We start from the raw sequence: 22,841 nt of genomic DNA, 5'->3' as shown, positions 1-22,841 counted from the left end.
TCAGCACACCGCACTTTTTAATATGAGTTCCTTAAATGTTATAAATGATACAACTCTATCCCTGTGCAGTCCATGCGAGTTAAACGGTTTATGATCGGCCCTTTTCTTTGTGCTGAAGATTACTTGAATGACACTATCCCCGTTAGGGTAGTCACACTTGACCTTTAACCCAACTAATATACATCTGAAAAGGTCACCAAATTCAGAAGTAGGTCTGACCACCCTCAGCTGCACAAAGCTGTCTTGTTAAACGATCTAGTTTGAACTGTTCCTCACAGTACAGATTGAGAAACTGTTGTTCTGAATAATGTGTATATTGATTAAATGTAGTGCCTCTCTTTTTTCAACCATACTGTACAGTAAGGCTCTGCACCACTTGCTTTCAAACTGCATCCTTCGTGCTGCAATATCACGGCTCTGGAAGTGTCCGCGGATCATATCACATCACTTGCCTACTTTTCATCGTCACTTACATATTCAGACAAAAAAGGTATCATTTATGTCCGTGTTAGTGGATAGAGTAAGCACTACTTTCTCGTATTTATTTGTGTTCATCCATTAATGTTGTTTCATGTTTCAAGTGTGACTGTGCACTTTCTATTGCATTGGATTTGATTTGATTATGAATCGGTTTTCATAATCCTGGGACAGCTCGTGAGTTGTGTGAAAATTGAAGAGCGAGCCTCAGGTCAGCCAGCCTAGAGCGCAAGCTCACAAAGAGAAGTCACACGACACCCGGTGCAGTAGGACGACATCTCACAGCAGTACAGTTTAGCAGCATAGCAGATGTTTTTATTTTTTTGCCGCTGAGGTAATCCATACAATAGCATATTTTCTGAGGCTGGAAAGTATTCCGTGTGTTGACTTATTTTAAAACCTTTTACAGCCCTACACGTGTGCACAACTGCAAGTGGTTTTGATCAACTACTGACTCATACTACTGGCTAATCAGTCAAATGTGTGTGACACGATACAAGGGAGATATTTAAAAAGTCCTGTGATCATCAAAGTCTATCACAGACTATCTTGGCAGAGAGTGCAGTCAAATCTGATCCCGCTACGGCATCATCATTTAGGGAAGGCCATTGTCTCATATCCTTTGGACCCCCATTTTAAAATGTGAGCCCAGTTTGGCTCAAATCCAAATTGTGTGTCTACATAAATCCCGGTGGTTTTTTTGGGCCTTTTAATGTGCGTCAGATTTGAGCCAACCAAAGTTTTCTTGCTGCAGTCACACAAAAATAAACCACTCTGAATGTACATTGATATTGGGAAAAGCATGGTGAACTGCTGGACCCGTTATGTTGACGTGTCTTTAGTGTTCACAGCCCTGCTCCTTGTTGATTGTTGGGCAGATTGTGTGACATACCTGTCGTTAGTCCACTAACGTGTGAGGGGAGCTTGGTTCACCGTGGCCACGTCTAGTACAGAGTAATGCTGTATGTAACCTGACTGTCTCACTTGTGTTTTTCCAATATCTATCATCACCATCATGCTCTGACAACCTTCACAAAATCTCCCTTTTCTATTCCCTCCCTTCCCCTTTAAAGGAACATTGTTCACGTTTGTGCTTCTAAACTTTTTTTCTATTTTTCACGCGTTCATTTCTTATTTTTTCCCCCTCTTCAGACTAATTTGCATTGTATATAAACATGATTGCTGTGAACAGTGTATTATAAAGTTGCACCCATTTACAAAATCTACGATGGGCAGTAATTTCAGTGTCTGAGTGTTGAGAGTTTAGCGTCAAATGTTTGTGTACACTAAACACATTGTCATGTATAAAATAAACATGGAAATTATGCAACACAAAGTCATCGCCTCGTCTTCTTCACCAGATCTTTGGTATTGAAATAAACAACATGCCACTTTGTGTGCATAGGAGATTTCTTGGACTTTTATATCGCATGTAACTTTTTGTCTTTATAGAATCATTAGAATTGTTTTACAGTATTATAATATATATATATATTATTCTGCATGACAAATTGTCCATACTTCTGCAAAATGTAGTAAACTTATATAATGAGAAAAAAGAGTAGAGTGGACTTTGTTACTACGGGAAATGGATACGACTGCATACAATGTACACTCACCGGCCACTTTATTAGGTACCCCATGCTAGTAACGGGTTGGACCCCCTTTTGCCTTCAGAACTGCCTCAATTCTTCGTGGCATAGATTCAACAAGGTGCTGGAAGCATTCCTCAGGGAGTTTGGTCCATATTGACATGATGGCATCACACAGTTGCCGCAGATTTGTCGGCTGCACATCCATGATGCGAATCTCCCGTTCCACCACATCCCAAAGATGCTCTATTGGATTGAGATCTGGTGATTGTGGAGGCCATTTGAGTACAGCGAACTCATTGTCATGTTCAAGAAACCAGTCTGAGATGATTCCAGCTTTATGACATGGCGCTTTATCCTGCTGAAAGTAGCCATCAGAAGTTGGGTTCATTGTGGTCATAAAGGGATGGACATGGTCAGCAACAATACTCAGGTAGGCTGTGGCGTTGCAACGATGCTCAATTGGTACCAAGGGGCCCAAAGAGTGCCAAGAAAATATTCCCCACACCATGACACCACCACCACCAGCCTGAACCGTTGATACAAGGCAGGATGGATCCATGCTTTCATGTTGTAGACGCCAAATTCTGACCCTACTATCCGAATGTCGCAGCAGAAATCGAGACTCATCAGACCAGGCAACGTTTTTCCAATCTTCTATTGTCCAATTTCGATGAGCTTGTGCAAATTGTAGCCTCAGTTTCCTGTTCTTAGCTGAAAGGAGTGGCACCCGGTGTGGTCTTCTGCTGCTGTAGCCCATCTGCCTCAAAGTTCGACGTACTGTGCGTTCAGAGATGCTCTTATGCCCACCTTGGTTGTAACGGGTGGTTATTTGAGTCACTGTTGCCCTTCTATCAGCTCGAACCAGTCTGGCCATTCTCCTCTGACCTCTGGCATCAACAAGGCATTTCCGCCCACAGAACTGCCGCTCACTGGATGTTTTTTCTTTTTCGGACCATTCTCTGTAAACCCTAGAGATGGTTGTGCGTGAAAATCCCAGTAGATTAGCAGTTTCTGAAATACTCAGACCAGCCCTTCTGGCACCAACAATCATGCCACGTTCAAAGTCACTCAAATCACCTTTCTTCCCCATACTGATGCTCGGTTTGAACTGCAGGAGATTGTCTTGACAATGTCTACATGCCTAAATGCACTGAGTTGCCGCCATGTGATTGGCTGCTTAGAAATTAAGTGTTAACGAGCAGTTGGACAGGTGTACCTAATAAAGTGGCCAGTGAGTGTATGTAATAATAAGGCAATAAGGGAGAACGTTTTACTAAAGTTCTCTATCATTGTGTCATATGCGATGTGCAGCGTCCCCTTTAAGACACCTGGCGACCCGGACGAGAAGCGCTCCGTGCTCACCCAGCGCTAGCGAGCAAAACCAGTGGGCCGAGCTGGTGAATCCATTCGGGACACCATTAGATCACCTCACAAGGTTCGACCAGAGACACGAGAGCTTCAGCCCTGACACACGATGCGGAAAATATCCAGAGTCATCTCCAAATATCCGAGATCTCCGGTCCCACGTGTTCAATGTGCTCCTGCTATGGCGCGTTAGCTAACATTAGCAACGCGGGCTAGCTTCGGCTTCGGTTAAAATATATTGTCTAACGTTGTGGTAAAACAGCATTGGCTTGTAAAGTAACATCATATCACCCAGTCTACCAGACGGCTTGTTTTGCAGCAACGTTGACCGGTACAACGTTTCTGTTTGCCGTGAGCATCGCTGCTACCCGGAAGTTACCCGGTGATTTGGCGTCAGCTGAGTCAATCACGTCACCGTTAGCAGACGGACACAACTGGGTTACGTAATACAGATGTGTATTAACGACTGTGCTACCGGGTGTTTAACCTAACCCACGTGGTGTGATAACAACGGTCATATTTCCAGCTGCAGTCCTTCCCTCTGATGGGGATAATACTTCTGTACAACCAGCTGTCGAAGCTCACGCGGTGCAGTCAAAATAAATACAACCTGTATAAGCCGTTTTTCCTGTTAGTTGTATAGTGTTTGAATCTGAAAAGAATCCCTGGTTGCAATAAATCTGCAAAGACATCCTGCTCAATGTTCTCTATCTCTCTAGGACCGTTATGGCCAAGCAATCTGATGACGTCGCCTCGGAAATGGGTCACACGTTTAGTGGCCATTCCTTTCAACATTATTCAGAGATGAATCTAGACAGGTAGGAACATTTCATATTAAGTGGAATGAGATTAAGTTTGATTTGACAACGATGCTCTGGATGTTTGGTTGATATTTATCATATAGGCTTAACCAAATACATGAAATGAGTTGAGAAAGATGTGTCTCTGATGTCTAAAATGTAATGTAGGATCTACATGGACTGCAATGCCACTACTCCACTGGAACCAGAAGTGATCCAGGCCATCTCTGAAGCCCTCCAGGACGCCTGGGGAAACCCGAGTAGCAATTATATAGCAGGTGTAGAATACGTTCATCGAAATGCCATTGACTCATTGTGTTATGTGTGTGCGTGTAAAGGGATTTCCTTTAACATTTAATATTGCATCTCGGTGCTAAATCAACTTTATTTGTAGGTGCTAAAGCCAAGGCAACCATTAATCAGGCCAGGGAGAACGTGGCGAGAATGGTTGGAGGAAAAGCAGAAGACATCATTTTCACATCCGGAGGAACGGAGGTGTGTGGAATTTTTATATTTGCTTTGGTTTTCAAAAATCCTTTTTTTCAGAATTGTGGTGTTGGGCATCCAGGGGTGGTTCACAGCAGACACGTCTTCTTTCAGGCCAATAACCTGGTGCTGCACACGGCCTTGGAGCACTTCAGGACCAGCTGCAGGGCTGCAGAGCAACGCGAAGGACACCGCAATGGAAGCACCGGCCTTCCTCACATAATCACCTCGAACGTGGAGCATGACTCGGTCAAACTGGCAGCTGAGCACCTGCAGAAAGAGTGCAAGGCAGGTAGGAGACGGTGCTCTACTTGCACAACTAACCCAACGAAGCCTCCTGACGTTTACTTGAGTTCTCGACTTGTCTGGGTAACTGTGCTTTTGTCACAGATGTGACGTATGTGCCTGTGTCTAAGGGGACAGCCCGTGTGGAAGTGGAGGACATAGTGGCTGCGGTGCGTTCCAACACCTGTCTCATCTCAGTCATGCTGGCCAACAATGAGACAGGAGTCATCATGGTGAGAAGGAGACGCAGGCTCTCCTCCATGTTCTTTTCCGAGCCGATAATAGAGAATTTCTACTTTAGTCATATATCAATCTTAGTGAAGCAGACATTTGCATTAGCTGATATGTCCTATTGTTTATCATATTTGGAAGATAAAAACAACAAGGTCTGCAGTACAGTCTAATGTGAAACTCCTTTGTCTTGTCAGCCGGTCCAGGAGATCTGCCACAGAATCAAATCTCTCAACAAGCAGCGCGAGCGGCTCCGGATCCTTCTCCACACCGACGCCGCTCAGGCTCTGGGCAAAATCCGAGTGGACGCCTGTGAACTGGGTGTGGACTACCTCACCATAGTGGGACACAAGGTCAGGAACCGGTCAGATAAAACATGTATTTAATTTGGCGTCACAGACATGGAGGTTATTAAAAGGTCCGGCGCCATTCCCAGTTCTACGCCCCTCGGATCGGCGCGTTGTTTGTGAACGGCCCGGGAAGAAGAACGCCGCTGTATCCCATGCTGTTCGGAGGGGGACAGGAGAGGAACTTCAGACCAGGGTAGCAACGCCCCTTCTTCCTCTTTGAGAATGTATCCATTAAGTCCCAAGTGTGCATGAAAGAGCTGCACAGATCTAAATATAACGGCCAATTGGTCCATTTGTGGTCCTTTTTTTAATATTACAGCACAGAAAACACGCCAATGATTGCTGGCCTGGGAAAGGTTTGTTGCTTATTCACTTTTTAAAGTTTGGGAACATTTCTCTGAAGAATATTTGACTCTATGGGAAGTTTTTTTTTATCTTCCTGATGTAAAGGTGCAAGTAATGATTTATTGTGCGTCTATCAGGCTGCAGAGCTGGTGACCTCTAATCTGTCAGATTATGAGAGTCACTTGCGAACTACCAAACTTTACTTGGAAGAAAGACTGAAGGTAAGTTTGATTCTGTGGATTCACGTTCTCTATGTCAATAGTAATGAGAGCAGTTTCGGCGGTTATTGAGGTCATCATCTGCGCAAGAAGATGGAGCGTTTGTGCTCGTGATGTGTTTCCCTTTCTTAGGCCGTCTTCAACGAGAAGATCCGCTTCAACAGCCATTTCCCTGGCGCTGACATCCTCCCTAACACATGTAACGTGTCCATCCTGGGCCCGACATTACAAGGTGATGTCATCACTTCTTCCTTCTCCGGGCTACGTGTGCTTTGGCGTGTCGTTTAACCCTACACCAATGTTTGTGAGAGTCAGTTCATGACCTGCACAGGGCTCTGTGTAAGCCACAAAGGCTTTGAATGATTAATCCCTCCCTCCCTCTCTCTCTCTCTCGTTTTAGGATGGAGAGTATTGTCCAACTGTAGGAGGCTGCTGGCCAGCGTTGGCGCCGCCTGCCACTCAGACAGTGGAAACAAGTAAAAGAGCCCTTTTTTCACCTGTTACTCTGTTTGTCCGGACGCCATATTGATACCAATCCACCTAACCCCCCACTGCACTGCACTGTGTCCGTCCTTCAGGCCTTCCCATGTCCTTCTGAGCTGTGGCGTCCCCTCAGAGGTGGCAGCCAACGCCTTGCGGCTGAGCGTGGGCAGGGCGACGACCAAGGCGGACGTGGATGCAGTTGTGGAGGACCTGAAGGAAACTGTGCAGTTGCTGGAAGAAATGAAATGAGTGTCCTTCATGTGCATTGACAGTCGTGCATAAGGTTTGTGTATACAATTGAGATGCACCATCTTTAGTTTTTTTGTTACATTCTCTGATCATGCAAAAAAACCCTGTAATATAATGAATAAAAGGGAATAACTCAATGTTATGGGCAGATGACTGCACTCGGCTTCCATCAGGTCTTGAGAGGACCTGATGGAAAAACATAAATGTGTTATATAAATAAAATATTAACACACACCTTTTGATATTTTCTTATTAATTCAAAGAGCTGTAAAATATGACATGTCGTCAAAAATCGTTTGATCACCCCCGCTGAGATGATTTTCTAAAATAAGTCGTAAGGAATAACACCGCGGTGCATTGGCTTGTCCCATTACGGAGGGCGGTGGAGCGTCGGTGCGCATGCCATCTGACGGTCACCGGCGTACAAAGGGGAGCCTCCAACCGTCTGTCATTACCTTTCTACCTCATTGGCTCCATGAACCCCCCCCCCCCGCCCCGCCTAAAAAAAGACATGCCGACCATCTGGCTGCTTGCTCGGGTTCCACTTTCCTGGCACGGATGTGAGTTGAGGATGAGCGAGAACGCGATGCTTCGGGGAGCGTAGCGGGCGGCCATGGTGCTTCATCGGGCCATCAGGGCAGCGCGAGCCGGGGACCTCGGTGCCCTGCGGGAGCTGGCTTCTTCCGGTCACCTCTCACCTGTGATCACCGACGCTCAGGGCGCGGGCCCGGTGCACCACGCGGCGAGGTGCGGGCGCCTGGAGTGCCTGCGCGGGCTGGTGAGCGAGCTGGGGCTGGCGGCCGACCCCCGGGCCTCCAACGGGGCCACGCCGGCGCATGACGCCGCGGCCACCGGCCACATCCGGGAGCTGCGATGGTTGGTGGATTTTGGAGGCTGCAACGTTAATGTGAGTTTGTTCACCGTGCGATGCTCTACTGAGAGGGGGGGGCTTGGAAATATACCACCGACTCCGTTTGTGTGTGAGCCTGAATTCAGATGGTCATCTAAGTGATCCCAGAATGAGGTTACATCACTTCAGTTGTAAAAATGTACTGTAGCCTACAGAACCTTTTTACAGATGCATTAGCATTACATCATGTGGCCATGTATCCATTAGAATTATTACCATGGTAATTGGCTCCAGATGCTGAACATTTGGAACCGAGTCAGGTCTACTGATGTTTATCTGTCGTTTCTCAAGTCCACACGAGTCCCATAGAACACACATGACACAATTGTTTCCTTACTGATTTTCATTGGAATCAAATATTGTAATTGCCGGTTCAGCAATGAAACCCCTCGATAATGAAGACCTTACACGGAGCCATCCCACATCAAGCCTCACCCTGCTCCCATCCTTCCTCACGTTTCCAGGACAGGGATGCTGCGGGTTCCGCCGCCCTGCACCTCGCCGCCCGGTTCGGGTGCGCCGAGGTCATCGAGTGGCTGCTCTCCGTCGGAGGACAGGCCGAGGTGGAGACGCACTGCGGGGCCGTGCCGGCTCACTACGCCGCGGCCAACGGAGGCCTCGCCTGCTTGAAGCTACTCGTTGAACAGGCACCTGGGTAAGACACCCTTCATTCTTTCATATTTTTTCTTCAGAGGTCAATAAGGGAAAGGTCACAGCTGATTTGGTACCAGCACCCCAGTAGACACGTATGGGGGTTTGATTTCCATATAAGCTAGTTGAACTGGAAAGTGACAAGAATAACTTGATGCAAAAGAATAAATGATCATCATCATAATTGGTCCTCTGACTGGAGACCGAACATCTGCTCAGGTGGGAGGAGCTAATGTGCAGTCAGCCAATCATTACCATGCTCGTCATCGGGCCAACAGCAGAAGTACTCCCACCTGGTGGGGAATCCATTGCTTACAGGACCTAATCATGCACACTCAGATTAAAGCAGATGATCAGTGTCACATAACAAGGACAACAACAAGTAAACAAAAGAGACCACGTGAAACATGTCGCCAGTATGGATCCCATCTCTTCTCCATCTTCCAAACCTGAGACTGTGGCACTTAGTCAGGACCGGATTAAGACAGAAAAATCACATTTAAACAATAGTCCCCGTTGAACGATACATGCCTGGACATAACATGCCTATAACTGGTGTGTTGCATCTGGAGTTTTGATGTGTGCGATACATTTAGTCACCGATGCTTAACCCGCGGTTGTTGATCTATGTTGGGGCACAGCTGTGTGGACTGCCAGACACTCACCGGCGCCACCCCGCTCTATCTGGCCTGCCAGGAGGGGCACTTGCATGTTGCGCAGCACCTTGTGGACAACTGTGGCGCCGACGTCCACCTGAAGGCCCACGACGGCATGACCTGCCTGCACGCGGCCGCCCACATGGGCCGCCAAGCTGTGGTGGTGTGGCTGGTCAGTCGAGGAGCACGAGTACACGATATGTGCGTCGTTTCAGCCCGCACTTTGTAACCTTCCTCGCCGAACCTCCACAGGCGACCTGCACCGACGTCAGCCTGTCCTGCCGGGACAGAGATGGAGCAACGGCTCTGCACTTTGCTGCCAGCAGAGGGCACTGTTGCATCTTGGAGACACTGCTTCGCATGGGGTCAAAGGTCGTCGAGGATTACTGGGGTGGGACCCCCCTTCATGATGCTGCAGAGAACGGAGAGTTGGAGGTTGGTCAGGTCTCCTCCTTTTTAAGTTGTTCTCGTAGTTTTAGTCTGATCTTATCTAAAAACTGTTGGTATATATATATAAATAGTTTCTTCTTATTCTTTCAGTGCTGTAAAATCCTGTTGGCCAACCAGGCGAACCCTTCAGATCCTGATATTGATGGGTTCACAGCAGCAGACCTGGCGGAGTACAACGGACACCATGAATGTGCCAGATATCTCTGTGCCATGGAGACAAACGTACGTCCCCTCACCTCTTCTACTCCCCACATTGTCCCGCTCTGTGTCCTCTCCTCTGGTGGTCTTGGTGAATCCTTCTTTTTTTCTAATTTGCAACGGGTATTTCGCAGAGGGTCGAGCGCGCCCACCTCCGGCGTGGACTGGAGGAGTGGAGGACGATGGCCTTTGTGTCCTTAATGCGGCGTTCATGGTGCCGTGAGGAGATTGGTGCCTGAGGACACTCTGAGATGTCTGAGGCTCTTTTGTTTGGTGCAGAACACACACAACACTCTTTAATGTGGCTGATGAATATTCTAGCATTACCCCATTGATTGTGCTCGCCGATGCATGTTCTAATCAAGGGGTCAACGCAGTTAAAAACCGGCCGGCGTGTAACTCGAAACTACGAGTCACGCTGCCGTGTGAGACCTCTTCATGTCTTAAATAGCAATAATTAGGCGTAGAGGAGGACAGTTGATGCTGAAATTAGATCAGTTTATTTAAGATGGGACAGGGGTCAGCTGAAAGACAGCGGGCCCATTGGACCTAAAAGCCCTGCAGCCTGTCCTCGTTTCTCCCCGCCGCCCTGAAGCCAGAACGACGCAGAAGGGCGATGCACACGGGGAGTAACGAAAACTGTCCGTGCAAGTGAAGCCATTAATTAATAAGTCAGCGGAGAAGAGCCGCGCTCATACACGAAGAGGGCGGTGATGGGGAGGCGTTTGAGACGCGCACGCTCGGCTCCCCCATCAGAGATAATCCTCCTTCCAACAATGCAAAGCTAATTAGCACGGGGTCCGCGCGGCGGCGGCGTCGGGACGCAGCCGGGGCCGCCGCCAACTAAGGGCCTATCGGTTACCCCTCTCCTGCGGCTCAGGTGGAGGGCCCGGGGGCCAAGGCCGTTATGAGATCCACAAGCTTAAGTTTCAGCGTTTTCACCATTCTGATGCCTGGAACCGGAGAGCAGGATGTCACAGGCTTCAAACACGCCTTTGATTGTGTGTCATGTTTATTTATTTTTTTTCCAGTGACTTGGATGTGCTGGTATTGTCACCTCTGGATGATGTGAGGTGATGCTAGCAGACAGAATGATGTCTCAGGTTTCTTGGCACACAGGCGGGCACGGAGAGGTCATCCGGCGGAGAACCCAAAACGGCAGTTGATGGATTTTAAATCCTCCAACTATCTGGATGGCAGACAATGTAACGGTTTAAAACCTCACAGAGCTGTACGTGTAGGTGCGCTTTAACTATATTTGTGGTTGGGTTTTTGCATCACCTGCTTCGAACCCGTGCTAACATGTCGGTCAGGTCATCCGACCTCCGAGCAGCGACCCAGATGGATTGGGACATCGACTTGGAGAGAGCCGCGTTATGAGCCTCTCACAACAAGGTCAGGGGTCGCACTTCCTCCTCTGGCATCTCGGGAGCAGCTGCAATCAAATAAACAGCGTGCGGAGGGAGAATTACTTCACACACACACACACACACACAAAAACACTGTTTGAGAATGGTATTTTTGGAACACTTGGACTTGTAATTCATCACTGGGTTTTGTTCTTTTAATGAGAAAGAAAACATGTGCTTTAGTGACTGTTATTTGTATTAATGATACAATTTATAATCAACATAATTACAAAAAATAATAACCTCCCAAAGCCTCCCATCCTCTTCCAGCTCTGTTGATCTGTCTCAATCTCATGAAGCCCGCTGCATCACATTCCCATGTGTGACACAGATGGGAGATATTTTGCTGAACTAAGTACGGAATGCAAAGCTGAATAGCTGGAGAAATGTGCCCATTAATCGAATACTTGATGGATCAAAGGAACATTTATAAGCGTCTCCAAAAACATTTGCTTTTATTTTACTTTTACACCTGCAGTATATTTTTCAGCCACTTGAGGGAGCCTAAATGTGCTTATTGTTATGATATGACACTGAACCTACTGGCTATCAAACATATTTCTTTTTACCCAAAATGAATTTACAGGTTGTTATTTCTAAAGTGCTTAACATATGTGGATATGTTTTCAATAACCCACGCATGAAACACAGTTTTGACCCCCCCCTCACAGAAAACCTCCTCTTTCCAATTGTCCCAAGTGGAAAAACAGCACCTGAATGCGCGTGGATGAAATGTCTCTTTTCCAGCAGCCTTCCGCTGATACTTCCCTGTGTGCAACACCGTGTCCATTGGTTTGTCCGTGTATTGGTGACATTACCGGGCCATCCTATCCTTCCCCTTAATAATTAACGGCACACTCCGATCACAGTTTATTGTTGATTGCCTGGCAGCCCTCGGCCACTGGCAGGGATGCCGGGGATGGTGTCAAACGAGTGGTCGGTGATCTTACGATAGCGTCACATCCAGCACGCGCAGCCGTTGCCCCGGGTTACCCGGCCGCAGGAGTCGGTGCCGTTGGAGTTCGGTCTGGCCCGAGTGCACCGGGAGATTTGTTTAAAGCCAAGGTCGGTGCGTTTTAGAGTGGTTACAAGGTCGTTTCCACCATCTAGTGTCCTACTATCGGCCTTCTCTCTGTGCTTCCTTACATGTCTTTATTTTTACGTGGTCGAGGTGAGTAAGTCATTTCTTTTTAAGTAAGGGGAAACTTGTGTAAGTGAGGTTTTGTGTTCGGAGCCAAGGCCCAAGTCGTGGTGGCTGCGAATTCAGAAAAACAGCTGTAAAAGTTGTCGTCTGTCGGTCTCGAGCCTTTCTCTCCATGCAGGAAACCCGAGAGTGTTTGAACCCGCGAGTGTATTTACACCAGTGTTCTGTGTATAATGTGCACCGGCTGTATGCATTCCGCATTGCAATGTGTCACCCACAACGTGGACATTTCACGTGGGACCAGGTTGTTCGTCGGTCTTTAATGGAGGGAGAGGCCATCCAGGGACACACAGGGCTCGGCTATCTACACAGCACATTTCAGAGAGTTCAATTGACTGTGAGATTTGAACTCAAAGCTGGTGTTTAGATTGTCCCAATCTTGTCAGTGTTAAATCAACACTCAACAAAGTGTTTTATTTAATTTAACTCGGGAATAAGTATCAAACGTCATTTAGCTGATGCTTTTATCAACTTATATTGCATTTTTAACACATGGAGTTTACATTTTAGCCCAGGGAGCAGTTCAGGGTTAGGTGCATTGCTCAGGGACACTTTGACATGGAACATGGGTAAACCAGGGTTCAAACCAACAACCCTGTGGTTCCTGGTGCACCCTCACCAATCCATGCACCATATTACCTGGAGTTAAACCTGTGACACTGCAAAGTTACATTTCAATCCTACCAAAGAGTTCATTTATCTCTACTAAGTGTTGCAAATGAATCTGATCTTGACACTGGATAATGACTCCAGCTCTTTCATCCAATTGACTCTGTAAGAGTTGAATCTTTTTGCAGTGTGATTTCAACTCTGCACTTCAACACTTTTGCCTGACACCAGAAAATTAACTCTAGGGATTTTGCTTTGTATATCTGCGTGGCAATTGTGATGGGGGTGCTGATGAAAACCAAATGCTCTTCGGCCACTGGATCTAATTAAACACACACGGGCGGCCCGGTTCGTCCGAGCTCTTGGGACATTGAACTGTTACCAGGAGAGTCACGAAGGAATCAGGCCCCCCTCTTGTTTATCTATTTACCGATTGCACAACTTCGGGGAAGTCAGTTCCTCCGCCCGAAGCAGTGTCGCAGCACATTTCGTGCTGTTGGACATCAAAGTGCCGCGTGAGAGGAAATGGCACGGACCACCTCATGGACACAAAGCACAACAGCATGCAGCAACCTTGTTAGGGCTGCCTTTGATGTTTCGGTTACTAATAATGTCCTCAGAGAGCTGAATTTGATATGCATTGTGCATGGAGCGCATTAGGACAACGCAGGTTCATTACAGGGGGATCTAAACGTTTCCATGCATCCGACATCCTCCCCAGAGCGGTGTGAAACGCTGCCAATTATTCCGAGGATGCTTACTCATTTTGCTCTCCTTGTATTTTGTCCTCAGGCTTTAAATGTTTGGATGCATTCCTTTCGATCTAGTGTGTTTTTATACTCTTCTATTATTCAACTTTTCTTGACTCCCGTTGCACCTACATGTCATATTGACCTAAAAAAACAATTGAAGTTGTAATTGGGTGATGGACGATATGGACACGACCCTTCCATCTCCCACTCGGCTCGTTTTACATTAGATGTGAACGGTACAACTCAAACGACTGAGGAATAGCTTAGAATTGTAAAGTTGAGGGTTTAAATGGTATAAAACATTTATCTCCATTATCAGTTTGAAGTAAATACACAAACCCAGTCTATCTTTTACTTAAAGTAAAAACCAGCACAAAGTGGGAAAAGCATTTGTGACGTGAAGGTGCTAGTTGGGAAAGTCTATGGCGGTAAGTCAGACGCAGTAGCATTTTTGCGATTGGATTTGTCCCAAACTTTTTTTATCCGGGTGTCTGAACAGAGACGACGTTGCAGGGCTGTACGTGTGATGTCATATGATACATTCTAAGACCAAAGGATTGTGTTTAAACATTGTCATGCCCCAAGAAGTTCTGCATTTCATGATATTTGGTCGTAGAAATGACGTAGTGTGACTGTCCTGTTTGCAGACAACCCGCCCACATAAGCCCATCGAGGCAACCGCTCCGGTGAAGGTGAAGCTGGCCGCGTTGTCACAGTGCAGCAGGGACTACTACGGCTGCCTGAGTGACGCTTTCAGGGACAGTTACGGCAGTGACACACCCATGGATCGCTTACAGGTTACAGTCCGACTTTGCTTCTTCCATTCTTTGCTATTTCCCGGTTCTACCCCAAAGCATCTGGCCCATCGATGTCCTTCCTGTTGTTCAAAATTAGCAACCTGAGAGCGAGGAGGCCCCGCAGGCAAGGTACCCTCAGCCCCCCCCCGCTCCTCCTTTACCGTCCACACCCGCCCAGCCGAGGAAAACCGCTGTCAGCAGAATAGAGCAGGTTCCAATCTCAGCATCTGGTGAGAAAAAAACATTTCTGTTACTGGAAGTCTGTGTTCAGTCGAGGAGGAAAACTGTGTGTGTGTGTGTGTGTGTGTGTGTGTGTGTGTGTGTGTGTGTGTGTGTGTGTGTGTGTGTGTGTGTGTGTGTGTGTGTGTGTGTGTGTGTGTGTGTGTGTGTGTTGTTTAAAGACTTGTGACGTGTATTCCAGTTATTAAAGGTTTCAATCAGGCCAAGGCGGCCCGGAGTGAGGTCACTGGCGACAGGAAGACCATGTTGCCTGGTGCAAACCTCCTGGCTGGAAGAAAACTCCTTGGCGACATGAAGTCCATTCAATCGTTGAAACAATCCGGGATGTCCGGAGTCTTCACTGGACAAGCGGTAAGCTTTCTCACTATGGAGCCCCGGCCCGAGGGCTCCCTGTCCGTAGCTAAACACAACCCGCTGCGTCCGTGCAGAACAAGATGGTGGTGCTGCCCACTGAGGAGGCTAACCTGTCTGACATCGACTACCTGGTACCCACCCACGACGAGCGAGGCCGTCCCATCGCCGAGTGGAAGAGGCAAGTCATGGTGAGACAGCTGCAGGCCAGGCTGCTGGACGAGGAGGATCAGAGGAGGAAGGTAACGTCTCTCTGGGAGATTAAACAGTTACATTATTAATGCCCTTTGAATGATTTTAACCCTGCGTGGCACAGGTCACGGGGGACAGAGCAGTCACGCTCACAGTTTTAGCTTACAAAATCAGCACATAGTATTTTAGAGAAACATTTTTTCAATAAGTGAAATCGACGTGGACGGGCAACTTTTCTTCAAGATTTATCGATCGTTTGAGTTTGAGTCAGTTGCACGTTGTGCAGCCCCTTCAAATGCTCCAGAACCCAAACACTGCTCCCAAATGCAAGGGGAGAAGTGCAGTATCATTTTGTGATGCTACTCTAAATCGGCATTAGCTAAGAATAAAACTTGGAAATTCCATGATCATTTACTTTTAATTGTACAAAAATAAATCACTGACTGTTTGCCAAGTCATATTTTTGAGGTTTGGCCCTCAGTTTTACTGTATGATCACTCTTTTCCCTTCACGCTTAAGCCTCATGAAATGTATTCACAAAAGAAAAAAAGATTAAATATGACCTCCTGCCTGTTTATCTGCGAGCTGTTTGTCTCTCTTCTGACAGGAAAATGGGAACAGATACGCCAAAGTCAGCTGGAGGTTCTCCCAAGCCCACAACGCCATCCTGGGGCCTTCTGGTGAGCTTCTGACGGAAGATGACCTCATCTACGTGGAGCAGCAGATTGCCAACGTCTCCATGCAGAGGAACTGCGAAGGCTACGAGCTGGAGCTCGCCCGTCTGGCCGAGGAGCTCAGGCACATCCTGCCGGCCCCCATAGTGAACATCACCGCCAACACGCAGTTCAGGAACCTCTCCAGTCAAGTGCCCCTGCCCGTGTGGTGCGGCCGCATCTCGGGCATCGTGAAGAGCATGTCTCTGCTCATGAGCAACCTCTCGGACCAGCCCTACTGCAAGATGCCCAACACCGACCTGATCACCGTGTTCTCTCAGACGCCGGAGCGGCGGAACTCCACCAGGGGCCGCAGGGAACGGATAGAAGACGAGATCCACCAGTTCGGGGTGTCGGTGCGGACACTGAAGTCTAATTTTGAGACGCTGAACCCTCCGCTGTCCGATGAGCCAGAGGAGTTCAGCTCTCCCGCGCCGCTCGAGGCCACGGAGTCGGACCAAGAGCCCAAAGTGCTGACTCCGGCCCCGGAAACCGACCACAACAACGACTCCGGCATTGACTACGATGAGAACGTTGCAGACGTACTAGAGACCACCAGCCTCAGGAAGGAGCGTATAGTTGTGCTCTTCCTAAGCCACTGGAAGAAGTCTGCCTACACCGTGTCACTGAAGAGCAAGGATGCCGCAGAGAGGAAGGCGAGCGGCGGAAGCCCTGGATCGGGCGACAAGTCCGAGGTGGGTCGCAGGAGCAGCTTGGAGTGCGCCCAGTCGAAGATGATGAACAGCTCTCTGGGACACTTCTTCAAGCAGAGGAGTGCTGTCAACAAGATGCTGGGAAGCTGGAGGAGCATGATCTCCAGCGTCCCGTCCAGACAGATCCGCAGGTAGGGCACTGCATGACCTTTCTTTTGCTTACATCGCCCCTGACCCATGTGAAGGTCTTCCCTTCTGGTTGTACTTAGTGAAGACAATGCAGAAGTGTCTTACAACTTGCATTCTCTCCACTGAACAACAGGGGGCGAGTCCTCCGGTGGCAAATACTCCTACTACTACAACTTGATTTATTCCTTCTGTAAATACTGTGTATTGTCTTAAATTTTGGTTTCAATACAGCATATCAATTAGTAAAAAATGATCAATTTAGAGTCAAACAGACCATAAAGAGGTGTATGCTTTTTGGACGGAGCTACTTTATGATTGACACCCTGCTGACCGGGGCAGAGGGTGTGATCTACTAGCTGGTAAAGAGAAGCAAAGCTAGCTGGTAAACCAACACAAAAGCAGCTTAAGTGAATGTCAATGTTGCCTCGTGTCTGCTGGATGAGTTACTCAGTGACTGTTAGCTGACGATTTGTTCACTAGTTTTACAAGCTAATAAATCAGCTTTTCAGCTTGTTGAGTTACTCTGCCCCCGGGTGGTCAAAACGTGAATTAATGCAGTTTTAAATTCCTGAACATTTTGATTGAATGGACACTTCACTTCAAAAATTTCAACTAAACAGTGTAGAAGTTTGGAATGAAAATATCTTAAGCGTTGAGGTCACTTAGCAAACTTTAGCAGGTTGAGCTCCCAATCTTTAGCTTCGGCCCACTGTAGTGTCCTACATCCTGTAGTGTAAGCATTCAGTGTCCCCCACAGGCTCCACAGGCAGAAAGCCCTCTGCTCCCCAGAGCAGTTCCTGCCTCGCCTGGACGGCGTGCCGGTGGAGTACGACAGCCTGACCCTGGATCTGTTCATGCTCGGCTACTTCCACATCCTGGAGTTGGAGCTTCCCGTGGACGAACGCAAAATTAGACACCTCCTGTGTTTCGAGGTGTTTGACCACGTGGGGAGCTTCCCATGGGAGCTGGTCAGGGACTTCCACAAGGCCGTCATACAGGACATCGAGGCCGGGAACCGCGAGTGGAAGGACGGCTTCGAGGACATTAAAGTCAAGTTCTTTGGCAGCGCTGCGAGCCCGACTGAAAGCGCTGTAGAGGTGGTGAAACACATCCTCCCGGAGGTTAGACAGGTCCCTAAAGTCATCGTGCAGACACCTACGCCTGATGAGGGGATGCTCCACGGTGGAACTGACATCTCCAGTTTTAGCAATGAAGAAATTTGCAAATACATCGACCGCAGTTTTGCTTTTTGGAAAGAGAAAGAAGCAGAGATTTTTGATTTTGAGTAGTTGTTTGTGTAATCTTTTAAATATTTCTTTTTCTATTGTTTGCAGTTATATTACATTACGATTGGGTACCAATTCTAAATACTATTTGAAGTCTGAATTTATTTGTGGAAATTGTCAACCTTCAAGTACCAAAAGCTAGCGAATGCTTAGCCAGATTCTTAGCCATGTTTACTTATTTGACAGATATTGCCTGATGTGAATTCTTATTTGTTCCTTTTTTACTGTATTTCATTGTGTTAAACCATTCAATTTAAATGCATTTTATAGATTTTTATGTTCATAAAAATAACTACTGAAACTCATATATATATATATATATATATATATATATATTATATATATATATATGACCGTAATCATTCGTGATTTACTTATCATGAAAACAGATTTTAATGACATCTTTTGTAAATAAATTAATGTAAGACATATTTAATAAAACGACACAAGACTTGACACCAATAGTACAGCTCTTTGTTCTGCATAGTTCTATTCTGAATTAATTCTTGAAACATCCCCAGAAATGTCAGTGCTACGTAATGTTCCTATACGAGCTTCCAGGCCTGTTGAGAATATTATGTGCCTGTAACAGCAGCTGTGGGCCCCATGCTTGTTTGGAATCTGACTTCAGCACAGCGTCACTGTCAGTCCTAAAAATAACTGAAAGGCAGGCAGCTCGTCCCAGTGACTTGGCATAAGCTTTTCTCCGTGCTGCCCACTCCATGTTGATCCCAGCGGCCACTCGGCTACAAACCGTCTTCCTGCTGGAAACGACAATGTGCCTTTGTTTCCCTTTTCTGCTTCTGCGGTGAGTGTGTGTTTGGTTTAATTGTTTCATTGTAACAGGATTTTAGATGAGGTAATGTATTGTTGGTGTCAGTCTACTATGGTGTATCTTACTAATAAGAAGGCGAAAGTACACAGCGATATATTTAAACAAGCAACTTTTTAAATGTTTTGAGAAACAATTTTCTAACTGAGTTCCAAACTTAAAGCTTATTTCCCCCATTTGAACACTTTCGCATTCTCTACACGTTTTCCTCCACATCTAGGTAAGCTCTAAACTCCCCCTGACCCGACCTGACCTTCCCCCGCCGCCCCCCGACGGTTTGGCCCACATTTTCAACCGAAGTGGACCATGATGCGCAACGTGGACGACTTGGACTTCTGCCTGCCCTCCCATTCTCAGAGCATTCTGGAGGGCTTGCGCTCCCTCTGCTCTCACCCCAAACTGGTGGACGTGACGCTGAGCGCCGGCGGCCGGGACTTCCCGTGTCACCGCGGCGTGCTGGCCCTCTGCAGCGCCTACTTCCACAGCATGTTCTCGGGGGACTTCGTGGAGAGCATAGCGGCGCGCGTGGAGCTCAGCGGCGTTGATCCTGACATACTCGGCTGCCTGCTGGACTTTGCATACACAGGGAAGCTGACCATCAACCAGAGCAACGTGGAGGGGCTGATCTGCACGTCCAGCCAGCTGCAGTTCCACACGGTAAGGACCGTGTGCAGCCGGTACCTCCAGCACCAGATTGATGCCACCAACTGCCTGGGGATCCTGGAGTTCGGGGCAATCCACGGCTGCCCCGAGGTGATGGCTAAAGCGTGGGCCTTCCTCTTGGAGAACTTTGAGGCTGTGCAGCAAGGCGAGGAGTTTCTGCTGTTGGGACAGGAGAGGTTGGTGGCGTGCCTGTCCGACGAAGGGCTACAAATCCGGACTGAGTGCACCCGCGTGGAGGCCATTCTGAAATGGGTCCGGCACAACAGTGAGTCTCGGCTCGACCACCTCCCTGAGCTCCTCGGCATGTCCCGTCTCCCTCTGCTCAGCCTGGACTACCTGGCTGACACCATGCTGAAGGACAGTCTGGTGCAGGCCTCTCCCAGCTGCAGAGAGGTCGTGGAAAAACTTCAGAGAGAGGTTAGTGAGTTCACACCAACATCTTTTCTTCTTTCTCTCATCTTCCTTAGTCTTAATCTTAAGTGGATTTTCAACAACAATCCCGCCTTTGACTTTTTTTTCTAGAAGATGGATTTGGCTCCAGAATACTCTGAGAGACCGGACTCCCTGAGTCCGCAACTGAACCTGCAAGAGGTGCTGTTGGTAATGGGAGGTCGCTCACTGGATGACTCGGACGATTCGGACGATGAAGACGAAGAGGACAGAGACCCGAGACTGCTGCACAGGAACTGCGCCTTCTACAACACAAAGACAAGTACAAACGTTTTCTCTCTTTCTGCTCGTATCAAAACGTCAACCGGTTGAATTCACCATGTGTTTCGCAACACAAACTTGTTGTGAAATGTCTGTCAGAGTCCTTGAAACCGTTTGGCAGAAGCGGCACAGGTCGTTATATGCCGCGCTGACAGGAAAACAGCTCTGCAGGAATGCGATCTGGATGTGACAAAGTTGGATCATCTTGTCAGGTTCTCAAAGGGGCGTTTTATCACGAGAAGCTGGAAGAAGATATCCACGTCTGTGTTTTTCTCACTGGTTGTTAACAAAAGGAGACCTTGTTTTATGTCGAGGCTTGACAGCTCCAGCCACAGTGTTGAGGGCGGTGCCAGAAAAGAAACATTTTTTCAAGGCTTCTTCTTTTCTTGACCTAACTTTGACTTACTTTGAGGACATTTATGTGTTCTTTTTCCTGGTGTGAATTCTTACTATTTATCTAGTTTGCCTAACCCTCTGAAAAATGTGTGGACATTAACTCTAGTTTCTTTCTATCTCTTTGCAGAACAGTGGCATGAGCTCCCTAATTTCCCCAACCCCAACAAGTGGGGTTACGCCCTGGTCTCCCTGAACAATGACGTGTACGTCACGGGTGAGTGATTCGCATGCTACACAGAAAGTCCAACGGGAAAAATAACAAATAAACACCGATAAATGGTTTGTGAGGTGAACTCACTTCTCTAGTGAGGAATATAAAACCAATGTCAGACTTTTGACAGAGTCCTCTTTGTCTGCCTCACAAGGGGGCTCGCGCGGCTCGAACACCAACACCTGGTCCACCACAGAGACCTGGAAGTACATCACACGAGAGGGGAGGTGGGTTACCGTGGCACCCATGCTCCGGCCTCGCACCAACCACACGTCGGCAACGCTCAACGGCGAGATTTACGTCATCGGAGGTGAGACAATACATACAGTCGTTGGGGAGGAGCCGTATTTGCTGCGCCAGCACGATTCAACCTCATCCCTCGTCATACTGGACATTTCCCCCCTCCAGGTACAACGTCGCATCGCGTTGAAGTGGAGCATTACGACCCTTACAACGACACCTGGGCCTTGAGTTGCCCCGCCTTGAAATATGTGACCAACTTCACCGCCACGGCCTGTCATGGGAAGCTCTACGTGATTGGCTCGTGCGCCGTGAAGTACAATGCTTTGGCCATGCAGTGTTACAACCCAGTTATAGGTAAGGATGAGCAAAGCACCAATACAACGTGTATTTTTATACATTTAAAGTATTAAATTTGTTTATGCAGCTCAATTTTTAATAGAATGTTTACTTGTTGTTTCTATTTTTTCCAACATCCGGCTCGCTTTCGCCACAGTTCATCACCATTGATTATCAACACTTGATGAAACAGCAGTTTTGTTTTTCCCACATTAGCAGTTTCGTGTTTTAATACAGTCATATTATTGTTGACTTATATTACAAGTTTATACAACCAAGACCTGTTTATTTGTCTTCTTTGTTCTTCTCAAACTAATGTGTGTTTTTGTTTAACAGATAGCTGGATCAGCATATGTTCCCCCTTCATCCCTAAGTATTTGTCCTCTCCTCGTTCTGTCTGTGTGGATGGAACTATATATTTGATTGCTGACAACACTAAGAAAGTCTTCTCTTATGATCCAGAGGCAAACATGTGGCAGAAGGTGGGCAATTTGTCATAACACAGCAATACAATCCCTTGTGTCAATGTTTATTTCGCAGGACCACGATAAAACAAAAATCATTATTTGATCCTCCTTTCATTTTGCCCTGACTCTTCCTCTCTCATCAGGTCCAGCTACTCCACATGCTCCATGAGAATGGCGGCCTGGTAACGCTGGATGGGAAGCTGTTTGTCACCGGAGGTCATTGGAAGGGCATGGAGGGGGACTACAGGGTAGAAGTAGAGGTTTACAATCGAGCGGCCGACACCTGGGAGGTGGAGTCCTTCCTCCCAAGACTTTGGTTCTACAGTGGAGTCTGCACCATCTTCCTGGATCCATCCCAGTGGCCCGAGCTTTTCCCTATAGACACGACATAAAGGCCTTGTCCTGGTGGGACTAAACTCAGGGTCCAGGAGCGAGCAGAGACATGTTCTGATTGCAACTATCTTACAATGCGAATGGAAGGTTTATCCCCGGATGCCATTGTGCTCTAGAATAGTGTGTTACATGATCCTCAGGTCTTCTTAGCTCTTTTTAGAGCCTTGCTTGGCTTCTTTGCTCTTGGTTATTAATACTTTGTACCGTGTGTTTTTGTTTGTACCCTTTTGTGTTATTGAATTGTGCTTGTGAATCATTAAATCTTTGCAGAGGAAGTATTATGATTATTATTTATTGAACAACAATGGTTTGGAACTGGAAATGCTCGGAACACTAATAAAATGTGCTCCCGAAAAAACGGTCGACCAGATCCTCTTGGGGAAAAGTACTTTTTACTTCGACCTGACGATCATTAACCCGTAGGAATCCGGTGGTTTGGTTTGTG

The 22,841-nt window shown here is 47.3% G+C and overlaps 3 protein-coding genes across 4 annotated transcripts; all 3 read left to right on the top strand.

Annotated features, from left to right (window-relative positions):
• The first annotated feature begins 3,394 nt into the window (after positions 1–3,394).
• scly (selenocysteine lyase) lies at positions 3,395–7,118 on the top strand. The gene is made up of 13 exons (XM_037470564.2): positions 3,395–3,507; positions 4,157–4,255; positions 4,406–4,515; positions 4,632–4,732; positions 4,838–5,015; positions 5,114–5,241; positions 5,437–5,592; positions 5,676–5,782; positions 5,909–5,945; positions 6,072–6,155; positions 6,285–6,384; positions 6,553–6,628; positions 6,731–7,118. Exons 2-13 carry the CDS (start codon positions 4,164–4,166, stop codon positions 6,882–6,884), a joined length of 1,323 nt encoding a protein of 440 aa, XP_037326461.2. The 5' UTR covers positions 3,395–3,507; positions 4,157–4,163; the 3' UTR covers positions 6,885–7,118.
• Positions 7,119–7,452: 334 nt separating this feature from the next.
• Positions 7,453–18,336, top strand: LOC119216163 (espin-like protein). The gene is made up of 11 exons (XM_037468626.2): positions 7,453–7,791; positions 8,259–8,449; positions 9,087–9,273; positions 9,354–9,536; positions 9,642–9,773; positions 14,371–14,520; positions 14,618–14,750; positions 14,942–15,111; positions 15,189–15,353; positions 15,911–16,860; positions 17,616–18,336. Exons 1-11 carry the CDS (start codon positions 7,498–7,500, stop codon positions 18,145–18,147), a joined length of 3,087 nt encoding a protein of 1,028 aa, XP_037324523.2. The 5' UTR covers positions 7,453–7,497; the 3' UTR covers positions 18,148–18,336.
• A 486-nt stretch (positions 18,337–18,822) lies between these two features.
• Positions 18,823–22,699, top strand: klhl30 (kelch-like family member 30). Of its 2 annotated transcripts, XM_037468604.2 has the most exons (8): positions 18,823–18,952; positions 19,197–20,056; positions 20,162–20,351; positions 20,874–20,960; positions 21,112–21,267; positions 21,366–21,554; positions 21,873–22,018; positions 22,147–22,699. In XM_037468604.2, the coding sequence occupies exons 2-8, from the start codon at positions 19,283–19,285 to the stop codon at positions 22,393–22,395; spliced, it is 1,791 nt and encodes a 596-aa protein (XP_037324501.2). In that variant the 5' UTR covers positions 18,823–18,952; positions 19,197–19,282; the 3' UTR covers positions 22,396–22,699. The 2 variants fall into 2 exon arrangements, with proteins under 2 accessions (XP_037324501.2, XP_062419671.1); XM_062563687.1 differs by lacking the exon at positions 18,823–18,952 and having other exon boundaries at positions 18,981–20,056.
• The last annotated feature ends 142 nt before the right edge of the window (positions 22,700–22,841 follow it).

This window comes from Pungitius pungitius, chromosome 7 (assembly GCF_949316345.1).
Source record: "Pungitius pungitius chromosome 7, fPunPun2.1, whole genome shotgun sequence".
Lineage (NCBI taxonomy): Eukaryota > Metazoa > Chordata > Actinopteri > Perciformes > Gasterosteidae > Pungitius > Pungitius pungitius.
The sequence above is the reverse complement of the archived record's forward strand: the minus strand, read 5'-3'. Positions and strand labels throughout refer to the sequence as shown.